Source organism: Macaca nemestrina, chromosome 4 (genome assembly GCF_043159975.1).
Source record: "Macaca nemestrina isolate mMacNem1 chromosome 4, mMacNem.hap1, whole genome shotgun sequence".
In the NCBI taxonomy this organism is placed as follows: domain Eukaryota; kingdom Metazoa; phylum Chordata; class Mammalia; order Primates; family Cercopithecidae; genus Macaca; species Macaca nemestrina.
Genome location: NC_092128.1, coordinates 74,749,440 through 74,776,463, shown reverse-complemented (window position 1 = coordinate 74,776,463; position 27,024 = coordinate 74,749,440). Strand labels below are relative to the sequence as shown.

Sequence of the window (27,024 nt, the reverse complement as noted above, 5' to 3'; positions counted from 1 at the left end):
CCTGGCTAGAAAGCAAAATTCTGAAAAGTTATATATTCAGAAAAGAAGGGGTTGAATATATGAAGTTTCACTGTGGTTATATCAGCTGGAATGAAGAATATTTATTTTATCTGAATATATACTAGTATATGGAGTATAAAATACTACAATTAAATTGTTGATGGATCTTTTGACATGCCAATATGAAACATATGCATGTTTAAATGTGTTTATAATAAAGCATGTTGTCCCGTTATATCAATGTACATTTGACAATGACATTAGAAACAGACCAGCATCTGTATTATATTATAGCACACAAGGGTTCTGGAGAGCTGTTTTCACTTGAGGGTTAGCTTCTATTCATTTACTTGATCTTTCACAGAAAGCAGGATGTAAAATTATTCCAATATGTATCTACTCTATGGAACATGTGCTAGTGGAAAGCTTTGTTCTGCATTATGTTAGCACAAATCATAGTGAGCAGATCCAAAGAACTTTCTCTTCCTGGGGGAAAAAGACACTGGAAACACTCAGCAATCTTTACTACTTTTCTATGTATATTTGTTTGTGTTTGGGTGTGTTTACCAAGTTTTTGGAAAAGCATTACATACTATAGTAGAACATTTGGAAAAGATTGAAAAAATATAAAGCAGAGAGAGAAAATCGCCCAATTCCACCAATAAAGACAGACATTATTCACATTTCTGTGTTTTTATCCTTTTCTGTTTCTATGACTTCCTTTATAATAGTGCAAAATATAAGACTTATTTGTGTCCACAGTCTTCATACTGTAAAAAGGATACCATGACTTGATTCTTAAGTGTGTATCAGATGCTAGTAGTATTTCTTTTCCAAGGTAGAATTTTAGTTCAATGTGGACACACCTTCCTCAAGAAACTGCATAAAACCTGTCATACTGTTTCATACTGTTATACAGTAGAGAGAGTTTCATGAATTAGAAAATGTGGGAAAAATAATCATTGCAAGCACTACTGACCTCGTCATCGTCGGCATCATACTGGGCATAATGCTGTTCCAGCAGCTCTCTCTGGCGCCTCTCCTGTTCCAGTGTCTGGCTTATCAACTGGGCAACCTCACTCACTTGTCCTGGTTTTTCCCGCCCAATAACAAATCTGTGGAAAGGTTAACAAAGACTAATATTTAAGACTCTCCAACAAAAAGGAGTGCTAAGAAAAGTAACAAGCAGGTTTGATCTCAGCAGGGTCCATCAAGCCTCAAGAAAGTAATATCACCTACGGACTTCAAAATGGTTTTCTTGGGTGAGAAGAAAGGTTAGATGAGCAATTGAAGTGATTTTTAACGACACAGCTCATAAAAGAAGGGGGGAAAAGTAAAGGACCATAAAAATTATCATTTTAAGAGAAGATGTAACATAGGTAACCCATTCTGCAGCACTTTACACATTTTTTGATGCCATACAAAATGGAAGCAAGCTCATAATTTCCTGTACCATTGAACTCAAGAAGCATTTGCATAACTATACCAAAAATTGTTCAAAAACATTTTGAGGGCCAGGCGCAGTGGCTCAAGCTGTAATCCCAACACTTTGGGAGGCCAAGGTGGGTGGATCACTTGAGGTCAGGAGTTCGACAGCAGCCTGGCCAAGATGGCAAAATCCCATCTCTACTAAAAATACAAACATTAGCCAGGCTTGGTAGTGTGCACCTGTAATCCCAGCTACTCTGGAGGCTGAGGCAGGAGAATCACTTGAACCCGAGAGGCGGAGGCTGCAGTGAGCAAAGATCGTGCCACTGCACTCCAGCCTGGGTGACAGAGACTCTGTCTCAAACCAACAACAACAACAAACATTTTGAAGTACAGCATAACTTAGGTGGCTAAATATATAACTTTGGAAATAAGAGAAAGGGAAAACTTAAGTAGTGTTTTTTGTTTTTAAAATGAAAAACTGTAATAAGAAGAGGTGGTGAATTAATTCACTTCCTTTCGGGGAAAAGATAGCATGAGAAGGGGTATGGTTCAATAAATAAAGGGAGGAAAGGAAATATTTGTTGATATTAATGCCTGTAAAAAAAGCCTAAAGAGAAAAACAAGGAAGATATTTCCTTATTGCAAGCTACAGTCATTTACGATATATTCTTGTCAACATAATGTGTTGTGCTCAACATTTTAATATTTGTATTTTGACATCTTTTCACACTAATATACATGTTTCTGTTTTTCTAAAAATACAAGTGTGTCTCCAGGATGCAGTTTCTAAGTATTACTTATCATCATTTTAATATGAATCTTTGTTTAAATCTTGTTTCTACATTTAATTGATGCTTTCCTCTGATTAATGTATGTTGCTGTCTTTGATCAATTTTAAAAGAAATATACCATAATTTTTCTGCATAATACACTAAAGGTCAAAATTTTCACCCTTGGATGTTAGTAGTTAATTGCCTTTTAATAAATACTTTTATATAGTTTCAAGCAAGACTTACTTTGAAATTATCTTTAAGTGTTCACTTATCTTTTGCGTTATTTTCCTTTGGAAATCAAGTATTAATAGAATTTATAAATACTATCTTTTTCATCTTTATTCAGGTACAATTTACACACAATAAAATACATGAATTTTAAATGTACAGTTCAATAATTGTGATACATACGTAAACATGTAATTACCACATTAATGAAGATACAGGACATTTCCATCAACCCAAAATATTTCCTTATATTCCTCTCCAGTAAGTCATCTTCATCCTGGGCCTATATTTATCTTTTCCAGAGTTCTATAAAAATGGAATTTTAGGGTGTCTAGCTTGTTTGGCTCACCACAATGATTTGGAGGTTTATCCATGTTGATGTAAGTATCAGTTATTTGCTCCTTTTTATCACTAAATAGTTTTCCATTTGTATTGAATACATCACGTTTGGTTTATCTATTTTTCTACTGATAGGTATTTGGGTTGATATTATAAAGAAAGTTACTATAAACATTTGTGAACAAGTCTTTATGTGAACATAAGTTTTCATTTCCTTTAGACAAATAATGGAATTGATGAATCATATGGTAAATGTATATTTAACTTATAAAGAAATTGTCAAATTGTTTTTCAAAGTAATAGTATCATTTCATATTCCCACTAGCAATGCATAAAAGCTGACGTTGCTTTGCATCTTCATCAACACTTAGTACTGTCTTTAATAATTTTGGCCATTCTAGTAGGTATCTAGTGGTATTTCATAATGGTTTTAATTTCCATTGCCCATATGATCTTTTCATGTAGTTATTGACCATTCACATATCTTCTCCAGCGAAGTATCTTTTCAACTCTTTTATCCATTACTGAAAATTAGGTTGTCTTTCTATTATTGAGTTATATTTGTTCTTTATAGACAAAAATACACACACACACACACACGTGTGTGTGTATTTTATTTTTAAAACAGAGTCTTGCTCTGTCACTCATGCTGGAGTGCAGTGGCATGATCACAGCTCACTGTATCCTAGAACTCCTGGGTTCAAGCAATCCTCCTGCCTCAGCCTTCTGAGTAGCTGAGGTAACAAGCATGTGCCCCATGCCTGGCAAAGTTCATTTTATAATGTTTTATAGAGATGACAACTCATTGTTTTGCCCAGGCTGTTCTTGAACTCTTGGCCTCAAATGATCCTCTCACTTTGGCCCCCCAAAGTGCTGGGATTACAGCCATGAGCCACCACACCTGGTCCTTTATATATTCTTGACACATATCCTGGTCCATGTATGTTCAATATACATATACAAACACATACACAATATACATCTATGTGTTTATGCATTTAATTTATTTATTAACTTGTCCCAGTCTGTCGCTTGCTTTCTCATTTTTTAAATTGTATCTCTCAAGGAAGTCTAATTTATCACTTTGTTTTAAAAATTCACACTGGACATGGTGGCTCATGCCTATAATCCCAGCACTCTGGGAGGCCAAGGTAGGAGGACTGTTTGAGCCCAGGATTTCAAGACCAGCCTAAGCAACAAAATGAGACCCATCTCTAAAAAAAAAAAAAAAATAGCCAGGTTTGGTGGCATGCACCTGTAGTTTTAGCTACTTGAGAGGCTGAAGTGGGAGGACTGCTTGACCCCAGGAGGTCAAGGCTGCAGTGAGCCATGATTGCACCAATGCCCTCCAGACTGGGTGACAAAGCAAGACCCTGTCTCAAGAAAAAAAAAAAAAAATTGATAGCTTTTGCTTCCTACATAAAAAGCCTCTGCCTGATTTAAGATTGTTAAGATTTTCTCCTATTTTTCTTCTTAAAGTGTTTATGTTTTGCTTTTATATTAGGTCAATGATATCTTGTAAATTAATTTTCATGTATGATGTGTGGTAAGGGTGGAGTTTCCTTTTGTATTTCTAAATTGATAATGAATTGTTTCAACACCATATGCTAATAACACATTCCTCTGATTACTATATAATAAGTCTTTAGGTGGTGTGAGTTTTCTAACTCTGTATCAATTGTTTTTCCTCTGCAATTCCATATAAATTTTACAATCAGCTTGTCAGTTTCTAAAATAAAGCCCACTGGGTTTAATTTAGAATTGCTCTGAATTCTAAATTAATTTGTAGAGAACTGACATCTCAGCAAAATTGACTTGTCTGATCTCCGAACATGGTGTATCTATGTATTCATTCCGATTTTTACTTTCTCTCAATAATATACTATGGTCTTCAGTATACAGGTCTTAAAAAATCATTTGTTAAATTTACCTCTAAGTATTTCATGTTTTTTTTTTTTTTTTTTTGGATTGTAAGTGATATTGGTTTTTAAATTTCTGTTTCTGGTTATTTGTTTTTAAAGTATAGACATATAATTGATCTTTGAATACTGGCCTTGTATTCTGCAACCTTGCTAAATTCATTTATTAATCCTAGTAGCTTTTTGTAGATTTCCTAGAATCTTCTGATATATAATATCACATCCACTATGAAGAAATACATATTTTACTTCTTCCTTTCCTATCTATTTATTTGTTTATGTATTTATTGCCTTAATGTCCTGGCTAAAACTTCCAACATATATTAAAAAGAAGGTGTAAGAGCAGACATCCTCGCTTTGTTCACTGCTGATCTAGAATTCTAGAACATGAGTTCTAGTTTGCCTAGAGATACACAGAATAATTTTATTTAGCGATATTATGTTTTTTACGGTTAAAGATATATAAAGTCTTTAACATGCTAAACGAATCCATAGACAAATAATGACTACCTTGAATTCATTACATTTTTGGTAAATTTTTAAATGTCAGAAATTATGTCTAATGATACAAATATAAAGCAATTCAGAAGCTTATATCCTAGAATGGTAATTTTAGAAAAGCCTAGATTGACCTTTTATCTTTATTTAAATGCATCATAGAGTAGCATTTCAGAGTATCGCTTACTACAAAGTTGACAGGAAATCGAGGGTAGCAGTTAATGTATAAAACGCATATAAATTGAAAACAGCAGCCTAGCTCAAAGTAAAAGGTAAATTAGAATTCAAATTCATTTAAGCCATAAATTCTTTAAACTTATTTGAGAATGTTATTGCCAGATCTTTTAGTTTAACAATTTTTCTAATAGAAATAAAGTTCATTTTCTCTGAAAGACAAGTGCTACTCAGACTACAATTCAGGGAGAAAGAAAGATGATTTTAGAAATTATCTGCAAGCCAAAGATTAGAAACTACTGTTGCTATTTCCAGAGGTGAATGAAAGTGTCTTAAGAAAGACCCTGTGAGAGATTTTAAAGCAGAAAATTATTTTTATATAGTTCAGATTATAAGAGTATATAATAAACTATATAGTCATTTATCACAAATCAAAACTCTAATATAATTTGCAAATTTCTTCCTATCCTCAAAAAAGATCCCTAATTCCAAATCAGAATTATTTGTGAAGCTAAAATTAAAAAGAATAAATGCATTTATAATAGAAGTTTGAGAGGAAATAAGAATCGTTCCACACTGCATGAGAAACTTGCATTTTAAATCATGAAGGCACAGTTGCTCAAAATCGCAGTTTCACTTTCTCAATTTGCCATACAATTTAACGTAATTTACTATTTGTCCAATATTGCTTTGTATTCAAAATCACTCTACAGTCTTATGAAATAGAAATGATTTATAATTGCACATAAGACAGACAATTCATCTCATGAAATATACTCACTTTTAAAAGTGTAATGTTAAAGTACATATATCTCTTCATTCAGGCAGCTATTTTGAGCAGTGTTATAGCACCCAGATCCACATATCTTTAAAGCTTTGTAATCCAGTAAATTTAAAGCACAGGTTTGCAATAATAGAATGCCATCCTGATAAGTATGATCCAGATGGAAAGCACGCAGAAGTGGAACCAAACAACAGGCCCCTGCCTCATTTTCCTCATGTGGAGATTAGTATACAACCTCATGTGTCTGAAGGGGTGATAAAAGAATAAAATGTGGCACATACATGAAAGAACTTGAATGCACTATTGTTATTATGATGAAACTGATAAAATCTCCCATACTGAAAAATCTATATCATTCAAATTACCTTCCTGTGTGTTCTTAAGTGTCTGGTCTATTTTATGCTGTCTTTGTAAATATGTCCTATAAGACTATGTATACAACTAGCATAAAGAGAATTCAGCAGAAAATGTAAAACTTAAAGTAAAGTTATTATTTCAGTTATGAATTTAGAGTATGGGTATGCTATGATAGTACAACTTAGGAGTTAAAATGGTAAGTAAAAGGGAAAACCAGCTTTGATGGGACAAATCCACCAAACTATAAATACCACTTAATGATTCTGTGACCTTGGATGTATTAATATTTCTAAGCTTTTGTTTCCACATTTGTAAAATGAGTATACTAACCATAATAAATACTATATAATCCATAAAAAAACTAAGTATGTGGTGCTTAGTGAGGGTTTAATAAATGTACATTGTTGTTTTAATCTAGACAAGACCAAATGCATTTAAAAGTACTTCCTGTAAATTGATCTGAAACTTTTGTGGCAACATTAATAGATAATGTATCAGCCTTTCACTAGTAAGCAAAGAACATTAAATTGAAAAGAAAATAGAGATGCCATTTCCTATCTATTCAGTAAATAATAAAATAACAAATTAAAATAACAAATTGTAATAGTGCTGAGGCCATGGTGAAACCGCATATTTATACATTACTTATTGATTACAATGCACACTGTTACAATATCTTTGTTGGACAATCTGACAGTAGGTAATAAACACTATGAAATGATGAAAAAAAAGTACTTACTGTACACACTGTCTCAATTCCCTTTTATTTGATCACAGTATTGAAAATAGAGTTGATTTTTTATGAGTAAACCATAGGAAAAGGATAAAATCTTTAATCTAAAATGTGCTCTGAAAACCGAAATTTCTGTTGCCACTGAAATATTAAAGTATAAATCTATATAATCACTTTAATTGAATTTTTAAAACTTTCAAAATTATAACATTAGTCAACAATAATCAGTCCTAAATATATGTGGCCAAATCAATTGATATTTCTGCACAACTATGATTCATATCTTATACATTATCTTTAACTGAAATGACAACATGTACTGAATCAGCCTGTTTTTAAACTTAAATTTTCTTTAAGATAATAATATTTTCTCTTGTCACATTCTAAACTTTTTTCTTTGCTTCAACAAAGAAAAATAATGTGTGACAGTAAAAGTAATAGTGGGATCTTTTTATCTTTTAGGTATAAAGAATAAATTAACAGAAAACAAATCTAAGGAATTAAATTAAAAATTAAGTATTTTTTCTAAGCTTATCATTGCGAAATAATGCAATACCAAAACTAAAATCTACAATTAAGGTTTATGTTTTTAGCCTGGCTTTTTATTGTGTTAAATGAAATTACCTTGGACAAAAATTATCACTAGATAGAAGGAACAAATACTAGTGTTCTATACTGCTGTGGGATGACTCGAGTTAACAATAATATATTACACAGTTTCAAATAGCCAGAAGGAGGATACTGAATGTTCCCAACATAAAAAAATGATAATGTTTGAGATCACAGATATGCTAATTACCATGATATGATCACTATACATTATATAACAAAACATAATTATGTACCACTTCAATATATGCAATGTCAATTAAAAATTTTTATCTTGTTTTAATGTGCATTATTTCACTAAGAACTGCCCTCTCTCTCCTTCATGCTGAGATACAATAAGCCAAAGCAGATACATCACTTATTCCTTTCTTTTCATTTATTATCAGGCCAAGAAATATCCATGTACTGTTCTTTGGAGTATAGGTATCTAGATTATGTGGGATTCATTTCATTAGTTTATTTGGTAAGCTGTCAAATACAAGTTAAACAACAATTAAATTGTATTTACAATTTACTAAACTGAAGTCATAAAGATCCTACATGCTCCACGTAAATGATGAGAGGTTATAAAAAATGATAATTTATGAATTCCTTAGTTTTCAGATTTAGTTGTTTTAATAAAATTTATGTACTAGTCAAAAATGGCACTTATTTAATGTTGAAATTTTAAAAATCTCAACGTGGAATTAAGTTTCAGTAAAAATGAAAAAGCTGATTGTGGAGTCAAGACAGCAGACAGGAGACAGGGCTGACATGTAGCTCCCACTGGGACAGACAGAACAATGTGTAGAGACTCACAATGTGGACTTTTAATCCAGGAACCACCACAGGAATGTACCAGGAAGACTAAAAGAATTCATGGATGCTTTGAAAGAAGTGGCAGGCCACTGGAAGTTCTGAAAGACAGGCCAAAAACTCTGGTGATCTCTCGAAAGTGCCACCTCCTGGCTGGAGGCTGACCAACTTAGGACATTACAGCAACTCATGACAGAACAATCCTGTTCTGAGGAGGAGAAGACAACAGCTAATTCCACTGCCTGCAAAATCCCAGCTAACCAGTGGTCCTCAGTGTGTCCATGTGACAACTTTACTGCTGGCATAACCAGCATTCAAGAAAGCCAGCATCCTCAATGTATCTAAAACTAAGGACTCTCACACAGTCTATTTCACAGCCCTGCCAACTCCACCAGAGCAGGTACTGGTATCCATGGCTGGGAGACCTGAAGATGGATCACATCACAGGACTCTCTACAGACATTTCCCAGCACTAACACAGAGCCTAGTAACCCTGCTAGGTGTCTAAACCCAGAGGAGCAACATCAGTCACTAAAGTCTGGCTTGCAGAAAGTCCCATCCCTAGGGAAAGAAGAAATGTACCACATCAAGGGATCACCCACGGGACAAAAGAATCTAAACAGCATCCCTTGAGTTCCAGATTTTTCCACTGAAATAGGTCACTCAAATGAGAAGGAATCAGAAAAGTAATTCTGGTAATGTGGCAAAACAAGATTCTATAACATGCGCGAAGGATCCAAACCAAGAAGAAATCTCTGATTTGCCAGATAAAGAATTCAGAAGGTTGATTACTAAACTACTCAAGTAGATACCAGGGAAAGATGAAAACCAACTTAAAGAAATTAAGGAAAAAACACAGGATATGGATGAAAAATGCTCCAGAGAAACAGATACCATAAAGAAAAAACAATTACAATTTCTGGAAATGAAGTACGCACTTTAGAGAAATAAAAAATGCACTGGAAAATTTCAATAATAGCTGAAAGTCAAGGTCTTCAAATTAACCCAATCAGACAAAGACAAAGAATTTTTTAAAAATAAACAAAGCCTCCAAAAAATTTAGGATTATGTTAAACAGCCAAACCTAAGAATAACTGGTGTTTCTGAGGAGGAAGAGGATCCAAATACAGTGAAGCTCAAAGAACACTTGGGAAATACATTGCAAAATGTATTTTGTGTGTAATGGATGATCACCAGCAAAAAGATCATCACCCAGGCACATAGTCATCAGGTTATCTAAGGAAAGAATCTTAACAGCTGTGAGGCAAAAGCAAGCAGTAACCTAAAGGAACGTAAAGCCGTAACATAAAGGAAAACCTACCAGATTAACAGCAGATTTCTCAGCAGAAACCCTATAAGCCAAAAGGGACTACGGTCCTAACTTTAGCATCCTCAAACAAAATAATTACAAACCAAGAACTCTGTATCCAGCAAAACTAAGCTTCAAAATGGAGAGATAAAGGATTTTTCAAAGAAATAAATGCTGAGAGAATTCATCACTATCACACCAGCACTACAAGGATCTTGAAACAAACCCTTGAAATGCACGAAAATAGAACCTCCTTGAAGCATAAATCTCATGGGGCTTATAAAACAATAATACAATGAAGAAAAAACAAAGTATTCTTTGGGAGGCTGAGGCAGATGGATCACTAGGTCAGGAGTTCAAGACCAGCCTGGCCAAGATGATGAAACACTATCTCTACTAAAACTACAAAAATTATCCGAGTGCAGTGGCAGGTGCCTGTAATCCCAGCTACTCAGGAGGCTGAGGAAGGAGGATCACTTGAATCCAGGTGGCAGAGGTTACAGTGAGCTGAGATTGCCCCACTGTACTCCAGCCTGGGTGACAGAGTGAGATTCTGTCTCAAAAAAAACAAAACAAAACACAACACAACACACACACACACACAAAACAAAGTATTCAGGAAATAACTAGTGTGATGAATAAAATAGTATCTCACATGCCAACATTAACACTGAGTATAAATGACCTAAAGGCTCCACTTAAAAGATACAGAATGGTAGAATGGATAAAAGTCCACCAACCAAGTATATGTGGTCTTCAAGAAACTTACCTAAGGCATAAGGATTCACATAAACTTAAAGGGGTGGAAAAAGGTATTTCATGTAAATGGAAACGGAAAGCAAGCAGGAATCGCCATTCTTCTATCAGACAAAACAGTCTTTAAAGCAACAACAGTTAAAAAAGACAAAGAGGGATATCATATAATGATGAAAGGACTAGTCCAACAGGAAAATATCACAATCCTAAATATATATGTACCCAACGCAGCACTCCTAAATTTATAAAACAATTATTACTAGATATAAGAAATGAGATAGATGACAACACAATAATAGGGGACTTCAATACTCACCTGACAGCACTAGACAGGTCATTAAGAGAGAAAGTCAACAAAATAATGGACTTCAAATGGACTTAACAGATATTTAGAGAACATTCTACCCAACAACTGCAGATTATATATATTCTTTACATCAGCACATGGAACATTCTCCAAGATAGATCAATAAATTAATAAATTAAACAAGTCTCAATAAATTAAGGAAAATCAAAATTATATCCAGTGCCCTCTCAGACCACAGGGAAATAAAACTGGAAATTTTTGGACTTGAAAAAAAAAAAAAACCCTCAAAACTAAGCAAATACAGGAAAATACAATAATCTGGTCCTGAATGATCTTTGGGTCAACAATGAAATCAAGATAGAAATTTAAACATTCTTTGAACTAAACAATAATAGTGAAACAACATATTAAAACTTCTAGGACACAGCAAAAGTGGTGCTAGGAGGACAGTTCATAGCATTAACTGCCTCCATCAAAAAGTCTAACAGAGCACAAACAGACAATTTAAGGACACAACTCAAGGAACTAGAGAAAGAACAAACTAAATCCAAACCCAGCAGAAGAAAAGAACCAACATTAGAGCACAACTAAACGAAATTGAAACAAACAACAAAAAATGCAAAAAAATCAATGAAATAAAAAGCCGTTTTTTTGAAAAGATAAACAAAATTGATAGACCATTAGTGTAACTAACCAAGAAAAGAAAAGATCTGAATAAGTTCAATTAGAAATGAAATGGGAGATATTGCAACCAACACCACAGAAATACAAAAGATCACTGAAGGCTACTATAAACACCTTTATGCATGAAATCCAGAAAATCTAGAGGAAATGGATAAATTCCTGAAAATATACAACCCTCCTAGATTAAGTCAGGAAGAAATGAAAACTCTGATCTTATCAATAATGAGTAGTAAGACTGAAATAGTAGTTTTAAAAATTGCCAACAACAACAACAACAAAAGTTCAGGACCAAAAAGATACACAGATGAATTCTGTCAGGCGTTTAAAGAACAATTGGTACCAACCTTTCTGAAACTATTCCAAAAGATAGAGAAAAAGGGAATCCTCCCTAAATCATTACATAAAGCCAGTATCACCCTAATACCAGAACCAGGAAAGGACAGAACAAAAAAAAAGAAAACTACAGACCAACATTCCTGATGAACATAGATGCAAAAATCCTCAATAAAATACTAGTAAACCAAATCCAACAGCATATCAAAAAGATAATCCACCATGATCAAGTGAGCTTCAAACCAGAGATGCAGGGATGATTTAACATATACAAGTCAATAAATGAGACACACCACATAAACAGAATTAAAAACAAAATCATATAATCATCTCAACAGATGGAGAAAAGGCATTGACAAAATCCAGCATCCCTTTACAATTAAAATCCTCAGCAAAATTGGCATAAAAGAGACATACATTAAGGTAACAAAAGCCATCTATGACAAACCCACAGGCAACATTACACTGAATGCGGAAAAGTTGAAAGCATTCCTCCCGATAACTAGAACAAGAAAAAGATGCCCACTTTGACCACTTCTATTAAACATAGTACTAAAATGCTCTAGCCACAGCAATCCGACAAAAGAAAAAAATAAAGGGCATCCAAACTGGTAAAGAGGAAGTCAAACTGTCGCTGTTTGTGGATGATATGATCGTTTACCTAGAAAACACTAAATACTCATTCAAAAAGCTCCTGAATCTGACAAATAAGTTCAGTAAAATTTCAGGATGCAAAATGAATGTACATGAATCAGTAGCACTGCTGTACACCAATATCGACCAAGCTGAGAATCAAATCAAGAACTCAACCTCTTTTACAACAGTTCCCCACCCTCCCAAAAAAATATTTAGGGAGTTTCAAAAGATCTCTACAAGGAAAACTACAAAACATTGCTGAAAGAAATCATAGATGGCACAAATGAATGGAAACACATCCCACGCTCATGGATTGGTAGAATCAATATTGTGAAAATGACCATACTGCCAAAAGCAATCTACAAATTCAGTGCAATTCCTATCAAAACACTATCATCAACCTTCACAGAACCAGAAAAAACAATCCTAAAAATTTCTATGGAACAAAAAAAGAGCCTGCATAGCCAAAGCAAGACTAAGCAAAAAGAACAAATCTGGAGGCATCACATTACCTGACTTCAAACTATACGACATGGCTATAAGAAAACAGCATGGTACTGGTATAAAAATAGGCATGCAGACAAAAGGAACAGAATAGAGAACCCAGAAATAAAATCAAATATTTACAGTCAACTGATATCTGACAAAGCAAACAAAAACATAAAGTGGGGAAAGGACACCCTATTCAACAAAAGGTGTTGGAGTAATTGGAAAGCCACATGTAGAAGAATGAAACTGCATCCTCATCTCTCACCTTATACAAAAATCAATTCAAGATGGATCAAAGACTTATATCCAAGATCTGAAACCATAAAAATTCTAGATAACATTCGAAAAACTCTTCTAGACACTGACTTAGGCAAAGAGTTCATGAACAAGAATGCAAAAGCAAATATAACAAAAACAAAGGTAAATAGATGGGACCTAATTAAACTAAAAAGCTTCTGCACAGCAAAGTATGTGCAGAAAGAGTAAACAGACAACCCACAGAGTGGGAGAAAATCTTTGCCATCTACACATCTGACAAAGGACTGATATCCAGAATCTACAGAGAACTCAAATCAGCAAGACAAAAAAAAAAAAAAAAAAAAAAAATCCCATCAAAAAGTGGGCTAAGGACATGAATAGACAGTTTTCAAAGAAGATATACAAGTGGCTAACAAATATATGAAAAAATGCTCAACATCACTAATGATCAGGGAAATGCAAACCAAAATCACAATGTGATACCACCTTACTCCTGCAAGAATGGCCATAATTAAAAGATAAAAAACACAGATGTTGGCATGGATGTGGTGAAAAGGGAATACTTTTACATTGCTAGTTGGAATGTAATCTAGTACAACCAGTATGGAAAACAGTATGGGGTTTCCTTAAAAACTTAAAAGTAGAACTATCATTTGACCTAGCAATTTAACTACTGGGTATCTACACAGACAAAAGGAAGTCATTATATGAAAAAGACACCCACCCACTCATGTTTTTTTGCAGCAGAATTCTCAATTGTAAAAAGATAGAACACCCTAAATGCCATCTATCAACGAGCAGATAAAGAAAATGTGGCACACATATATACAGCATGGAATACTGCTGAGCCATAAAAAGGAAGAAAATAATGACATTTGCAGCAACCTGGATGGAGTTGGAGACCATTATTCTAAGTGAAGTATCTCAGTAATGAAAAAGCAAACATCCTATGTTCTCACTTATATGTGGGAGCTAAGCTATGAAGATGCAAAGGCATAAAAATAATATAATGGACTATGGGGACTTGGGAGGAAATTCTGGAGTGGGATGAGGGATAAAAGACTACACATTGGGTACAGTGTACACTGCTTCAGTGATGGGTGCACCAAAATCTCAGAAATCACCACTAAAGAACTTTTTCATGCAACCAAACACCACCTGTTCACCCAAAACGATTGAAATAAATACATAAATAAAATGAAACAATTCTTTAAATGAAAAAGCTACACCAGGATATAGTTATCAGTTCTTATATAACAAATAATTTCATTCAAACAAACATCTACTGTATATACATTTAATACCTGAAATATATATCTCTAAAAAATAAAAACAGATGCACACAACTTATACTTGAATATTGGGATACCTTCATTGGTGGGTCACAAGATCCTAGAGTGTTTTAGAAAAGCACAGTGCCTCATTGTTTCTATTTGATTATATTACATGGCTTTTCTCCAAATTTGATAGCTTTTTAATATTTAACTTGATTTCGATGAGTATGTAGTGGTAAATTTAACTCTAGCTATTTTCACTAGTTTGCTGACAGTAGTTAAGAGTTAAAAGTCCTAGACAACCAAGCTCTTGCTCCTTATTTGTAATCGCACATTCTTACATATTTTTCCTTTCTATATTGGGAGCTAGATTAATATACCTTATTATATACTTAACATTAAAAAATTTAAAAATTCATCTATGAAGATGATTGCTTTTGAAAGCTGGATCTGGCCATTGCACTCCAGCCTGGGTGACATGTTGAGACTCCATTTAAAAATAAAATAAAATAAAATAAAATAAAATAAAATAAAAGATTTTAAAAATAAAGAAAGCGGAATCTGAAATATTTAAACTTAATTATAGGCAACAGTTCTTTGAAACGATTTTTCTATCTAACCCAATACTAATTATAAGAATACTTTTGGCCAGGCGTGGTGGCTCATGCCTGTAATCCCAGCACTTTGGGAGGCCAAGGCGGGGGGACCATGAGGTCAAGAGATCGAGACTATCCTGACCAACACAGTGAAATCCCGTCTCTACTAAAAATACAAAAAAGCCAGGTGTGGTGGCAGGTGCCTGTAGTCCCAGCTACTCGGGAGGCTGAGGCAGGAGAATCACTTGAACCCAGGAGGTGGAGGTTGCAGTGAGCCAAGATTGCGCCACTGCACTCCAGCCTGAGGAACACAGCAAGACTAGGTCCCCCCCATCAAAAAAAGAATATTTTCGCCAGGACTGGTGACTCATGCCTGTAATCCCAGCACTTTGGGAAGCCAAGGCAGGCAGATCACCTGAGGTCAGGAGTTTGAGACCAGCCTGGCAAACATGGTGAAACCCTGTCTTTTCTAAAAATACAAAAAAATTAGCCAGGCATGGTGGTGACTGCCTGTAATCCCAGCTACTTGGGAGAGTGAGGCAGGAGAATCACTTGAACCTGGCAGGCAGAGGCTACAGTGAGCCGAGATCGTGCCACTGCACTCTAGCCTGGGCAAGAGAGACCCTGTCTTAAAAGAAAAAAAAAAAAAGAGTATTTTTCTATGCTATATTTTATTGTAAACAAAAAGTTGAATTCTTAAAAAAAAAAAAAACACCTTGCCTAACACATGCCACTTCAAGAACTACTCACTATTTAATAGATATAAACTTAAGGTACTTTCCAAAAATACTACATCCTTTCCAGGAATAACATTTCTCTGCTTAGTAGTTAGCCTTGATGTCTTAGGTTTAAACATTAATGTATATGAACATTACAAAGGTAGTATGCAAAATGTTAATCTGTATATAGTGACACCAGAAAATGTCTCATCAAGCCAAAATCTCATTTCATTAGTTTGTTTGAAATCCTTGCTGGTTTTACTCTTTCTCTCAACAGTGGTTGTTGACCATTCTTATATATTCAACATTAAGGAGATCTAATATCCATGATCCAAAATCCAGAGTAGTTGCTTCTGTCATCTTAGGAGTAAACACAAAATCCACAATGGTGGATGATTTCCATGAATATGAAAATTCCCTCACTGCTCTCCACTGCATATAACACTTTATTATTCAAAATCACAAAACAAAAAGCTCTGATAAAAAGTGAAATTCTCAATTGCCCCTTGTACTATAGTGGCAACAAAAACAATGAAATAAGTAAAGTAAAAACATTTCAAGGTTTACTGCATTTCAAATGGAAATAATCTTAATATAAAAGAAACAAAAGCTTCCAAGCATAGAAATTACACATCCAGGTATATATCCAAATATAAACGTACATATCTATTAAAAAACTCATTTGTCATTCATTTCTATTTTCTTTTCTTTTGAGACAGGGTCTCCAGGCTGGAGTGCAGTGGTGCCATCATTGCTCACTGCAGCCTTGAACTCCTGGTCTCAAGCAACCCTCCTGTCTTGGCTCCCAAGTGTTGGGATTACAGATGTGAGTCACTGCGTCCAGCCTATATATATTTTTTAAATTTTTTATTTTTCATATTTTATTGGGGTATGGGTGGTGTTTGGTTACATGAGTAAGTCCTTTAGTGATCTGTGAGATTTTGGTGCACCCATCACCCAGCAGTATACACTGCACACTATTTGCAGTCTTCTATCCCTCGCCCCCACAACCTTCCCCCCAAGTCCCCAAAGTCCATTGTATCATCCTTATGCCTTTGCATCCTCATAGCTTAGCTCACACATATCAGTGAGAATATACAATGTTTGGTTTTCTGTTTCTGAGTTACTTCACTTAGTATAATAGTCTCCAGTCTCATCCAGTTGCTGCGAATGCCATTAATTCATTCCTTTATATGGTTGGCTAGTATTCCATCATAGACACACATACATGTATATACATATGTACACACATATATACATACGTCCACACATGTATAAACATGTATATGTATATACATACATATATACACACATAGACGTATATGCATGTATACATGTATATACATATACACATGTATATGTATATATACATACACATACCTATACATATGTATATACATATACATATGTCTATGATGGAATATATATATTCTACATATGATAGAATGTATACATTCTATATATGATGGAATATGTATATATAGAATATATATGAACTCACATATATGAACTATATGAACATATATGAACATATGAACATATATGAACTCATGTGATATATGTAGAATATATATCATATATATTCTGTGAATGTATATAGAATATATATAGAATACGTTTGTTGGTCATTTGTATATCTTCTTTTGAGAACTGTCTATTCATGTCCTTAGCCCACTTTTTGATGGGATTGTTTTTTTCTTGGTGATTTGAGATCGTTGTAGATTCTGGATATTTGTCCTATGCCAGATGTGTAGATGGCAAAGATTTTCTCCCACTCTATGGGTTGTCTGTTTACTCTGCTGACTGTGACTTTGTGCAAAATCTCTTTAGTTCAATTAAGTTACAGCTATTTATCTTTGTTTTTATTGCATTTGCTTTTGGGTTCTTGGTCATGAAACCCAAAATTGCCTAAGCCAATGTCTAAAGGGTTTTTCCAATGTTATTTTCTAGAATTTTTATACTTTTGGCTCTTAGATTTAAGTCCCTAATCCATCTTGAGTTGATTTTTGTATAAGGTGAGAGATGAGGATCCAGTTTCATTCTCCTACAGGTGGCTAGCCAACCTATATCCCCGCACCATTTGTTGAAAAGGGTGTCCATTCCCCATTTTATGTTTTTCTTTGCTTTGTCGAAAATCAGTAGGCTTTAAGTATTTGAGTTTATTCCTGGGTTCTCTATTCTGTTCCGTTGGTCTATACGTCTATTTTTATACCAGTACCAAGCTGTTTTGGTGACTACGGCCTCATAGTATAGTCTGAAGTCAGGTAACGTGATGGTTCCAGATTTGTTCTTTTTGCTTAGTCTTGCTTTGGCTATATAGGTTCTTTTTTGGTTCCATATGAATTTTAGAATTGTTTTTTCCCAATTCCGTGAAGAATGATGGTGGTATTTTGACGGGAATTGCACTGAATATGTAGATTGCTTTTGGCAGTATGGTAATTTTCACAATATTGATTCTACCCATCAATGAGCATGGGATGTGTTTCCATTTGTTTGTGTCATCTACAATTTCTTTCAGCAGTGTTTTGTAGTTTCCCTTGTAGAGGTCTTTCCCCTTCTTGGTTAGGTATATTCCTAAAGTTTTTTTTTTTTTTTTTGCAGCTATTGTAAAAGGGGTTGAGCTCTTGATTTGATACTCCGCTTTGTTGCTACTGGTATATAGAAGAGATACTGATATGTGTATATTAATTTTGTATCCAGAAACTTTGCTGAATTCTTTTATTAGTTCTAGGAGCTTTCTGGAGGAGTCTTTAGGGTTTTTGAAGTAAATGATCACATCATCAGCAAACAGTGACACTTTGACTCCCTCTTTACGGATTTGGATGCCCTTTATTTCCCCTCTCTGATTGTCCTGGCTAGGACTTCCAGTACTATGCTGAAGGGTAGAGGTGAGAGTGGGCATCCTTGTTTTGTTCCAGTTCTCAGAGGGAATGCTTTCAACTTTTCCCCATTGAGTATTATGATGGCTGTGGGTTTGTCATAGATGGCTTTTATGTCGCTTGTATGCCGATGTTGCTGAGAGTTTTAATTGTAAAGGAATGCTGGAGTTTGTGGAATGCTTTTTCTGTATCTATTGAGATGATCTTGTAATTTTTGTTTTCAGTTCTGTTTATGTGGTGTATCACATCTATTCACTTGTGTATGTTAAACCATCCCTGCCTCCCTAGTATGGAACCCACTTGATCATGGTGGATTGGCTTTTTGATACGTTGTTGGATTTGGATAGCTAGTATTTTGTTAAGAATTTTGGAATCTATGTTCATTAGAGATATTGGCCTGTAGCGTTCGTTTTTGGTTATGTCCTTTCCTGGTTTTGATATTAGGGTGATGCCAGCTTCATAGAATGATGAAGGGTTCACTCTTTCTCTATCTGGAATTGTGTCAATGGGATTGGTACCAATTCTTTGAATGTCTGATAGAATTCTGCTATGAATCTGTCTGGTCCTGGACGTTTCTTTGTTGGTAATTTTAAAATTACCATTTCAATCTTGCTGCTTGTTATTGGAGTGTTCAGGGTATCTAATTCTTCCTAATTTAAGCTAGGAGGGTTGTATCTTACAAGGAATTTATCCATCTCTTCTAGGTTTTCTGGTGTATGCACATAAAGTTGTTCATAGTAGCCTTGAATGATCTTTTGTATTTCTGTGGTGGCAGTTATAATAGCTCCCATTTTGTTTCTTATTGAGGTTATTTGGATTTTTCTCTCTTCTTTTCTTGGTTAATGTTGCTAATGGTCTATCAATTTTACTAATCTTTTGAAAGAACAAACTTTTCATTTATCTTTTGTATTTTTTTTTTGTTTGTTTCAATTTCATTTAGTTCTGCTCTGATCTTGGTTATTTTCTTTCTTTCACTGGGTTTGGGTTTGGTTTGTTCTTGTTTCTCTAGTTCCCTGAGATGTGACCTTAGATTATCAGTTTGTGCTCTTTCAGTCTTTTTGATAGAGGTGTTTAGGGCCATGAACTTTCCTCTTAGCACCGCCTTTGCTGTATCCCAGAGGTTTTGATAAGTTGTGTCACTACTGTCATTCAGTTCGAAGAATTTTTAAATTTCCATCTTGATTTCATTTTTGATCCAATAATTATTCAGGAGCAGGTTATTTCCATATATTTGCATGGTTTTGAAGGTTTATTTTGGTTTCCAGCTTTATCATACTGTGGTTGGAAAGAGTGCTTGACATAATTTCAATTTTCTTAAATTAATTGAGGCTCGTTTTGTGGTCTATCATATGGTCTATCTTGGAGAAAGTTCCATGCACTGTTGAATAGAATGTATATTCTGTGGCTTTGGATGGAATGTTCTGTATATATCTGTTAAGTCTATTTGTTCCAAGGTATAGTTTAAGTCCACTGTTTCTTTGCTGACTTTCTGTCTTGATGACCTGTCTAGCGCTGTCAGTGGAGTACGGAAGTCCCCCACTGTTATTGTGTGATTGTCTATCTTATTTCTTAAGTCTAGTAGTAATTGTTTTATAAATTTGGGAGCTACACTGTTAGGTGTGCAGCTCCCAAATATGTTTAGGATTGTGATATTTTCCTGTTGGATAAGGCCTTTTACCATTATATAATGTCCCTCTTTGTCTTTTTTTAACTGCTGTTGCTTTAAAGTTTGTTTTGTCTGATATAAGAATAGCTACTCCTTCTCATTTTTGGTGTCTATTTGCATGAAATGCCCTTTTCTGTCTCTTTAAGTTTATGTGAGTCTTTTTATGTGTTAGGTAAGTGAAGGCAGCAGATGGTTGGTGCATTCATATCCATTCTGCTGTTGTGTTTCTATTAAGTGGAGCATTTAGGCCACTTACATTCAAAGTTAGTATTGAGATGTGAGGTACCATTCCATTCATCATGTTGTTTGTTGCCTGTGTACCCTGGCTTTTGTTTATTTTTTAACTTGTGTTTTTGCTTTATTGTTCCTGTGAGATTTCTGCTTTAATGACGTTTTGTTTTGATGTGTTTCCATGATTTGTTTCAAGATTTAGAGCTTCTTTTTGCAGTTCTTGTAGTGGTGGCTTGGTACTGGTGAATTCTCTCAGCATTTGTTTGTCTAAAAAAGACCGTATCTTTCCCTCATATTTGATGCTTAGTTTCACTGGATACAAAATTCTTGGGTGATCATTGTTTTGTTTGAGGAGGCTCAAGATTGGGCCCCAATCCCTTCTAGCTTGTACAGTTTCTGGTGAGAAGTCTGCCATTAATCTGATAGGTTTTCCCTTACAGGTTACCTGGTGCTTTTGTCTCACAGCTCTTAAGATTCTTTCCTCCATCTTAACTTTAGTTACCTGATGACAATGAGCCTAGGTGATAATCTTTTTGCAATGAATTTCCCAGGTGTTCTTTCTGTTTCTTGTATTTGGATGTCTAGGTCTCTAGCAAGGCCTGGGAAATTTTCTTCAATTATTCCCCCAAATATGTTGTCCAAACTTTTAGATTTGTCTTCTTCCTCAGGAATGCTGATTATTCTTAGGTTTGGTGGATTAACATAATAATCCCAGACTTCTTGGAGGCTTTGCTCATATTTTCTTATTCTTTTTTCTTTGTCTTTGTTGGATTGGGTTAATTCAAAGATCTTATCTTCGAGCTCTGAATTTCTTTCTTCTACTTGTTCAGTTCTATTGCTGAGATTTTCCAGAGCATTTTGCATTTCTATAAGTGTGTCCAATGTTTTGTGAAGTTTTGGGGTTTTTAAATTTATACTATCTATTATATTGAATATTTATCCCTTCCTTCTTGTATCATTTTTTGGATTTCCTTGCATTGGGCTTTGCCTTTCTCTGGTGCCGCCCTAATTAGCTTAGTAACTAACCTGAATTCTTTTTCAGGTAAATCAGGGATTTCTTCTTGGTTTGGATCCATTGCTGGTGAACTACTGTGATTTTTTTCCGGGGGTCAGGGGGTGGTGTTAAAGAGCCTTGTTTTGTCATATTACCAGAGTTGGTTTTCTGGTTCCTTCTCATTTGGGTAGCCTCTGTCAGAGGAAAGGTCTAAGGCTGAAGGCCGTCGTTCAGATTCTTTTGTCCCATGGGGTGCTCCCTTGATGTAGTACTCTCCCCCTTTTCCTATGGGTATGGCTTCCTGACAGTGAAGTTGTAGTTTTTGTTATCTGTCTTTTGGATCTAGCCACCCAGCAAATCCACCAGGCTCTGGGCTGGTACTGGCGGTTGTGTGCACAGAGTCCTGTGATGTGAACCGTCTATGGGTCTCTCAGCCATGGATACCAGCAAAATATCTGGGGTGTCTCCCAGGTCCTGCAAGAGAAATCTGCTTCCTTCAGAGGGTCTGTGAGTCCTCTTGGGTTTTCTGACAGTCGTTCTGGAGCTAAAATTCATGATGAGAGCCTACACATGCTGCTCTGTCTGTCCAAGTCACAGCTGCAACTTAGTTCTGCCTCCTGTCTCATGATCCCAGCCTATATTTTCTTTTATGTATTTTAACCTTTTACAAAAAAGATAAATATTTAAGACCCTCAGATTAATTATTTTCTATTGTTATAATTCCTAGAAAACTGTGACCATCAGAAGTTATATGGTTCCCTGTCAAAGTCATTAAATCCATATGCTAGGGATAAAAGTAAAATGAATGCATAGTTATTGATCATGGGTAGCAGATACTTTCTTGAAAGCATTTAAAGTTTAATGTGAATGACACTGAAAAGCAAACATATAAATCATTGAAAATTTCTTCAAATTGAAACAAAATCTCTGTCTTATATCAAACTTTGCCAAATTGCTGACAGTACCAGAATGATTGTGTGGAGTTAAAAAAAATTCTAATCCTTTTTCCAGAGTTCACTCTTTCAAATGCTTTATAATTACAATGTCTTTTAAGTTTTGTTTTTTTGTTGTTTGTTTTTTAAGGCAAAAGGTTATAGAATATTTTAACTTTTATATATAGAAGGAAAATAGTTAAACCTCTCACCATCCTGGTCAATCTTTCCTAAATAGTCTCAGGTTTTTCAGGATTCTTAAGGTGGGTATGTAACATAAATTAAGTTATAGTGTGGTATAGCATTAATCTATCTGCCCGTTATCTGTCCGCCTGACCGACCATCCATCCACATCCATCCACCCACCCATCCACCCACCCACCCATCCATCCATCCATCCATCCATCCATCCATCCATCCATCCATCCATCCAACTAGTTATTGATCCATCCATCCATCCATCCATCCATCCATCCATCCATCCATCCATCCATCCATCCATCCATCCAACTAGTTATTGATCCCTACTATGATAGGCTGCCTCTAACATAGACCCAAGTGATCCTTGACTCCTTATATTTAAGTCTGAATGTAATTATCTACCCTCGCATGTAGGCTGGACATATTAACTCACTTTTATCAAATAAAATACAGAGCTGACGGGATGTCATTTCAGATTTTAGGTTACAAAAAGATGGCAGATTGCATCTTGGGCACTCTCTTGCATCACTCTTTGGAGAAGCCAGTTTTCATGTGGTGAGAGGCCTGGCAGAGGGGCCCAAATGAGTTCACTGGGAAGTGGATCACAGAAACCATGAGGTAATAAAAGTTAGTTGTTTCAGGTCACTGAATTTTATAGTAACATATTATACAACAATAGGTACATGAACTATTCCAGTGGTCAACAAGACAGGCAAGGTCCTGTTTATAGCTGTAGACTCAAGAAACATGAGTTTTCAAAAATTATGTTACAAATCCATGTTTGATAAAATCAGATGCAAAAAATTGTACATAAAATATTATTTTCTGATAAAAAGTCAATAATAATATTTTAAATATAAAAGTACACAGTACCATAAAATCTTGAGATTGTTATTGAAATTCACATTGATTATATCTGCCTTTGTTAAAGAGACAGTCCTTTTCACATCACTATCACTATCAACGATAATCAATTTGTATAGTGCTTTTTAAGTTAATGATAGCTATTATCTCACATTTTAAAATTCAATTTTAGAGTTCAAACTATATATGTTAAAATTGATATTTAAGTTGTATAATCTGAGTAGTTTTGATAAATGTATACATAGCTGTGTAACAAACACAGTAATCACAATATAGAACATTTTCATCACCTCAAAAATGGTCCTTCCTTCTTGTTTGCAGACAATTCCCTCCCTTCATTTGTGATTCTGAGCAATCATACATCTGCTATTACCACAGTTTTGCATTTTCCAGAATTTTATACAAATGTATTCAAGCAGTATACAGGCTATTGGCTTCTGGCTTCTTTTACTCAGTATAATGGTTTTGAGAGTCATACATGGTATTGAAAGGATTGGCAGTTTGTTCCTTCATATCACTGAGAAATATTTCACTATATGGGATATAATATAATTTGTATATCCATTTATCAGTTAAAGAACACTTCAGCTGTTTCCAGTTTTTAGTTATTATGAAAAAGCTGCTATGAATATGCAAGTATGAGTCTTTATATAGATATATGTTTTTTATTGTTCTTGAGTAAATAGCTAGGTGTAGAATTGCTGGCTCGTATAAGTGTAAGTCTAACTTTGTAAAAACCTACCAGACTGTTCTGCAAAGTGGTTGTGCTATTTTGCATTCTGATCAGCAAATAAATGTGAACCTCGGTCTGTATGCTTGTCAATGCATAGTGGTATCAGTCTTTTTAATGTCGGCCTTTTTAACAGGTATACAGTAGAACCTCATTGTGGATTTAATTTACCTGCCCCTAATAATTAATAACATTAAGGAGCATTTCATGTTTAATGGTATATCTCCTTTGGTGAATGGTCTCTTTCAGTGATTTGCACATTTTAGTAGGATTTGCATGTTTAAAAACTCTGTTATATAGCTGACAATATAATCTTATTGAATTACGAGAGTTCTTTATCAGAAAATTGTTTTACAGATATTCATTCTGTGGCTTGTGTTTTCATTTTCTTAAGGGTATTTTGTAACAAATGTTTTAAATTTTGATGCAGTTTATCATTATTTCCTCTTACACTTTTTGCTTTTGTGCCCTAAAAAATCTTAAATTGTTAAATTACATTAAAAAATTTTTTTCATTCATTTAGAGGGTATATAAGCAGATTTGTTACATGGATATATTGCGTAGTGGTGGGGTTTGAGCCTCTAGTGTACTCATCACCTTAACAATGAACTTTGTGCCCAATAGGTAATTTTTCAACATTCACCCTCCTCCAGTTCTCCTCTTTTAGAGTTCCCAGTGTATATTACCTATAGTGTTTCCCTCTGTATGTCCGTGGATACCCATGTTTAGCTCCCATTTATTTTATTGTTATTATTATTATTATTATTATTATTATACTTTAAGTTCTAGGGTACATGTGCATAATGTGCAGGTTTGTTACATACGTATACTTGTGCCATGTTGGTGTGCTGCACCCATCAACTCGTCAGCACCCATCAACTCGTCATTTATATCAGGTATAACTCCCATTGCAATCCCTCCCCCCTCCCCCCTCCCCATGATAGGCCCCGGTGTGTGATGGTCCCCTTCCCGAGTCCAGGTGATCTCATTGTTCAGTTCCCACCTATGAGTGAGAACATGCGGTGTTTGGTTTTCTGTTCTTGTCATAGTTTGCTGAGAATGATGGTTTCCAGCTGCATCCATGTCCCTACAAAGGACACAAACTCATCCTTTTTTATGGCTGCATAGTAATCCATGGTGTATATGTGCCACATTTTCTTAATCCAGTCTGTCACTGATGGACATTTGGGTTGATTCCAAGTCTTTGCTATTGTGAATAGTGCCGTAATAAACATACGTGTGCCCTCCCATTTATATATGAGAATATGAGGTGTTTGATTTTCTATTCCTGCGTTATTTCACTAAACTTAAAATTACAAAGATTTTTGACTGTTTTCTAGAAATCTTAGTGTTCTAGATGCTGCAATTAGGGTTGTGATCAGTTTTAAGTTAATTTTTATATATACTGTGAGATGAAGGTCAAGGCATTTTTTTGATTTTTTGTTTTCATTTTGTTTTCAATGAGACTAATTTTTCCAGCACCATTTGTTGAGTTGACTATAATTTCCTCCACTGAATTACCTTGGTACCTTTATTTAAAAATCAATTCTTTATATCTGCGCAGGTCTGCACTGCAAATTTCTATTCTGATCCATTAATCTATATTACTATTCTTATACCTCAGCCAGACTGCCTTGATTAGTGATGTTTTTAGGCAGGGAAAGTCCTCCAAATTTTTTTTTTTAATGATAACATCTACAAAATAATCTTCTAAAATTTTTACTAGGGTTATGTTTAATCTACAGACTAATTTAGGGGAAACTGAAATCTTAACAATATTGAATATTGTAATACATTGAACATGGTCTACTTCTTCCCCATTTAAGTTGTCTTTACATTCTGTCAGCAATATTTTGTTGTTTTAAGTGTGGAAGTCTGCAATATACTGTTAGATTTACCTTTAAGTATTTAATATTTTGGATGCTGTCATCAATGTGATTTTTCAATCTGAATTTTCAATTATTCATGTTGATAGTATATAGACTCTGATTTCTGCACGTCAACTTCATCTTCTGTAACATGACTGGACTGTGATCAGTTCAAGTAGCATCTTTTGTAGATACCTTAGGATTTTCTACATAGTCATCTGTGTATAAATGACAATGTTGCCTGCGAATAAAGAGTTTTACTCCCTCCTTTTCATTCCTTGGGCTTTCCATTAGTTATTACTGTCTCAGTGAACTAGCTATGGCCTCTGGTACAATCTTGAATGGAAGTGGTGAGGGTAGAGATATTTGCATTGTTCTTAATACCAAGAGAAAAGCATTACGTCTTTCACCATTAAGTATGTTATTAGTTGTAGGTTTCACTAAGATCCTATTTATCCCATTGAGGAAGTTCCTTTCCATTTCAAGTTTCCTGAGAACTTTTTAAAAAAATCTACATCTGTTGAGATGAACAAATGACTTTTACCTGTATCTTATTAGTATTAAAACTTCCATGGGTTGATTTACAAACATTAAATCAACCGTACATTCAAACAATAAATGTCACCTGGCTATTGGATTTATAACCCAATTTGGATTT

General features: G+C 34.7%; 1 protein-coding gene across 19 annotated transcripts in view; it reads right to left on the bottom strand.

The window, feature by feature from the left end:
* The window catches only part of LOC105475534 (protein phosphatase 1 regulatory subunit 9A), a 391,847-nt gene that overhangs the window by 95,494 nt on the left and 269,329 nt on the right, over positions 1-27,024 (bottom strand). For all 19 annotated transcript variants that reach the window (XR_011622153.1, XR_983434.3, XR_983433.3 and 16 more), the window contains exon 6: positions 980-1,115. Coding sequence is in view for 15 of the 19 variants with exons in the window: in XM_071094850.1 (XP_070950951.1) it covers positions 980-1,115 (136 nt within the window). In the remaining 4 variants the exon portion in view is untranslated. The remainder of the gene's footprint in view (positions 1-979; positions 1,116-27,024) is intronic.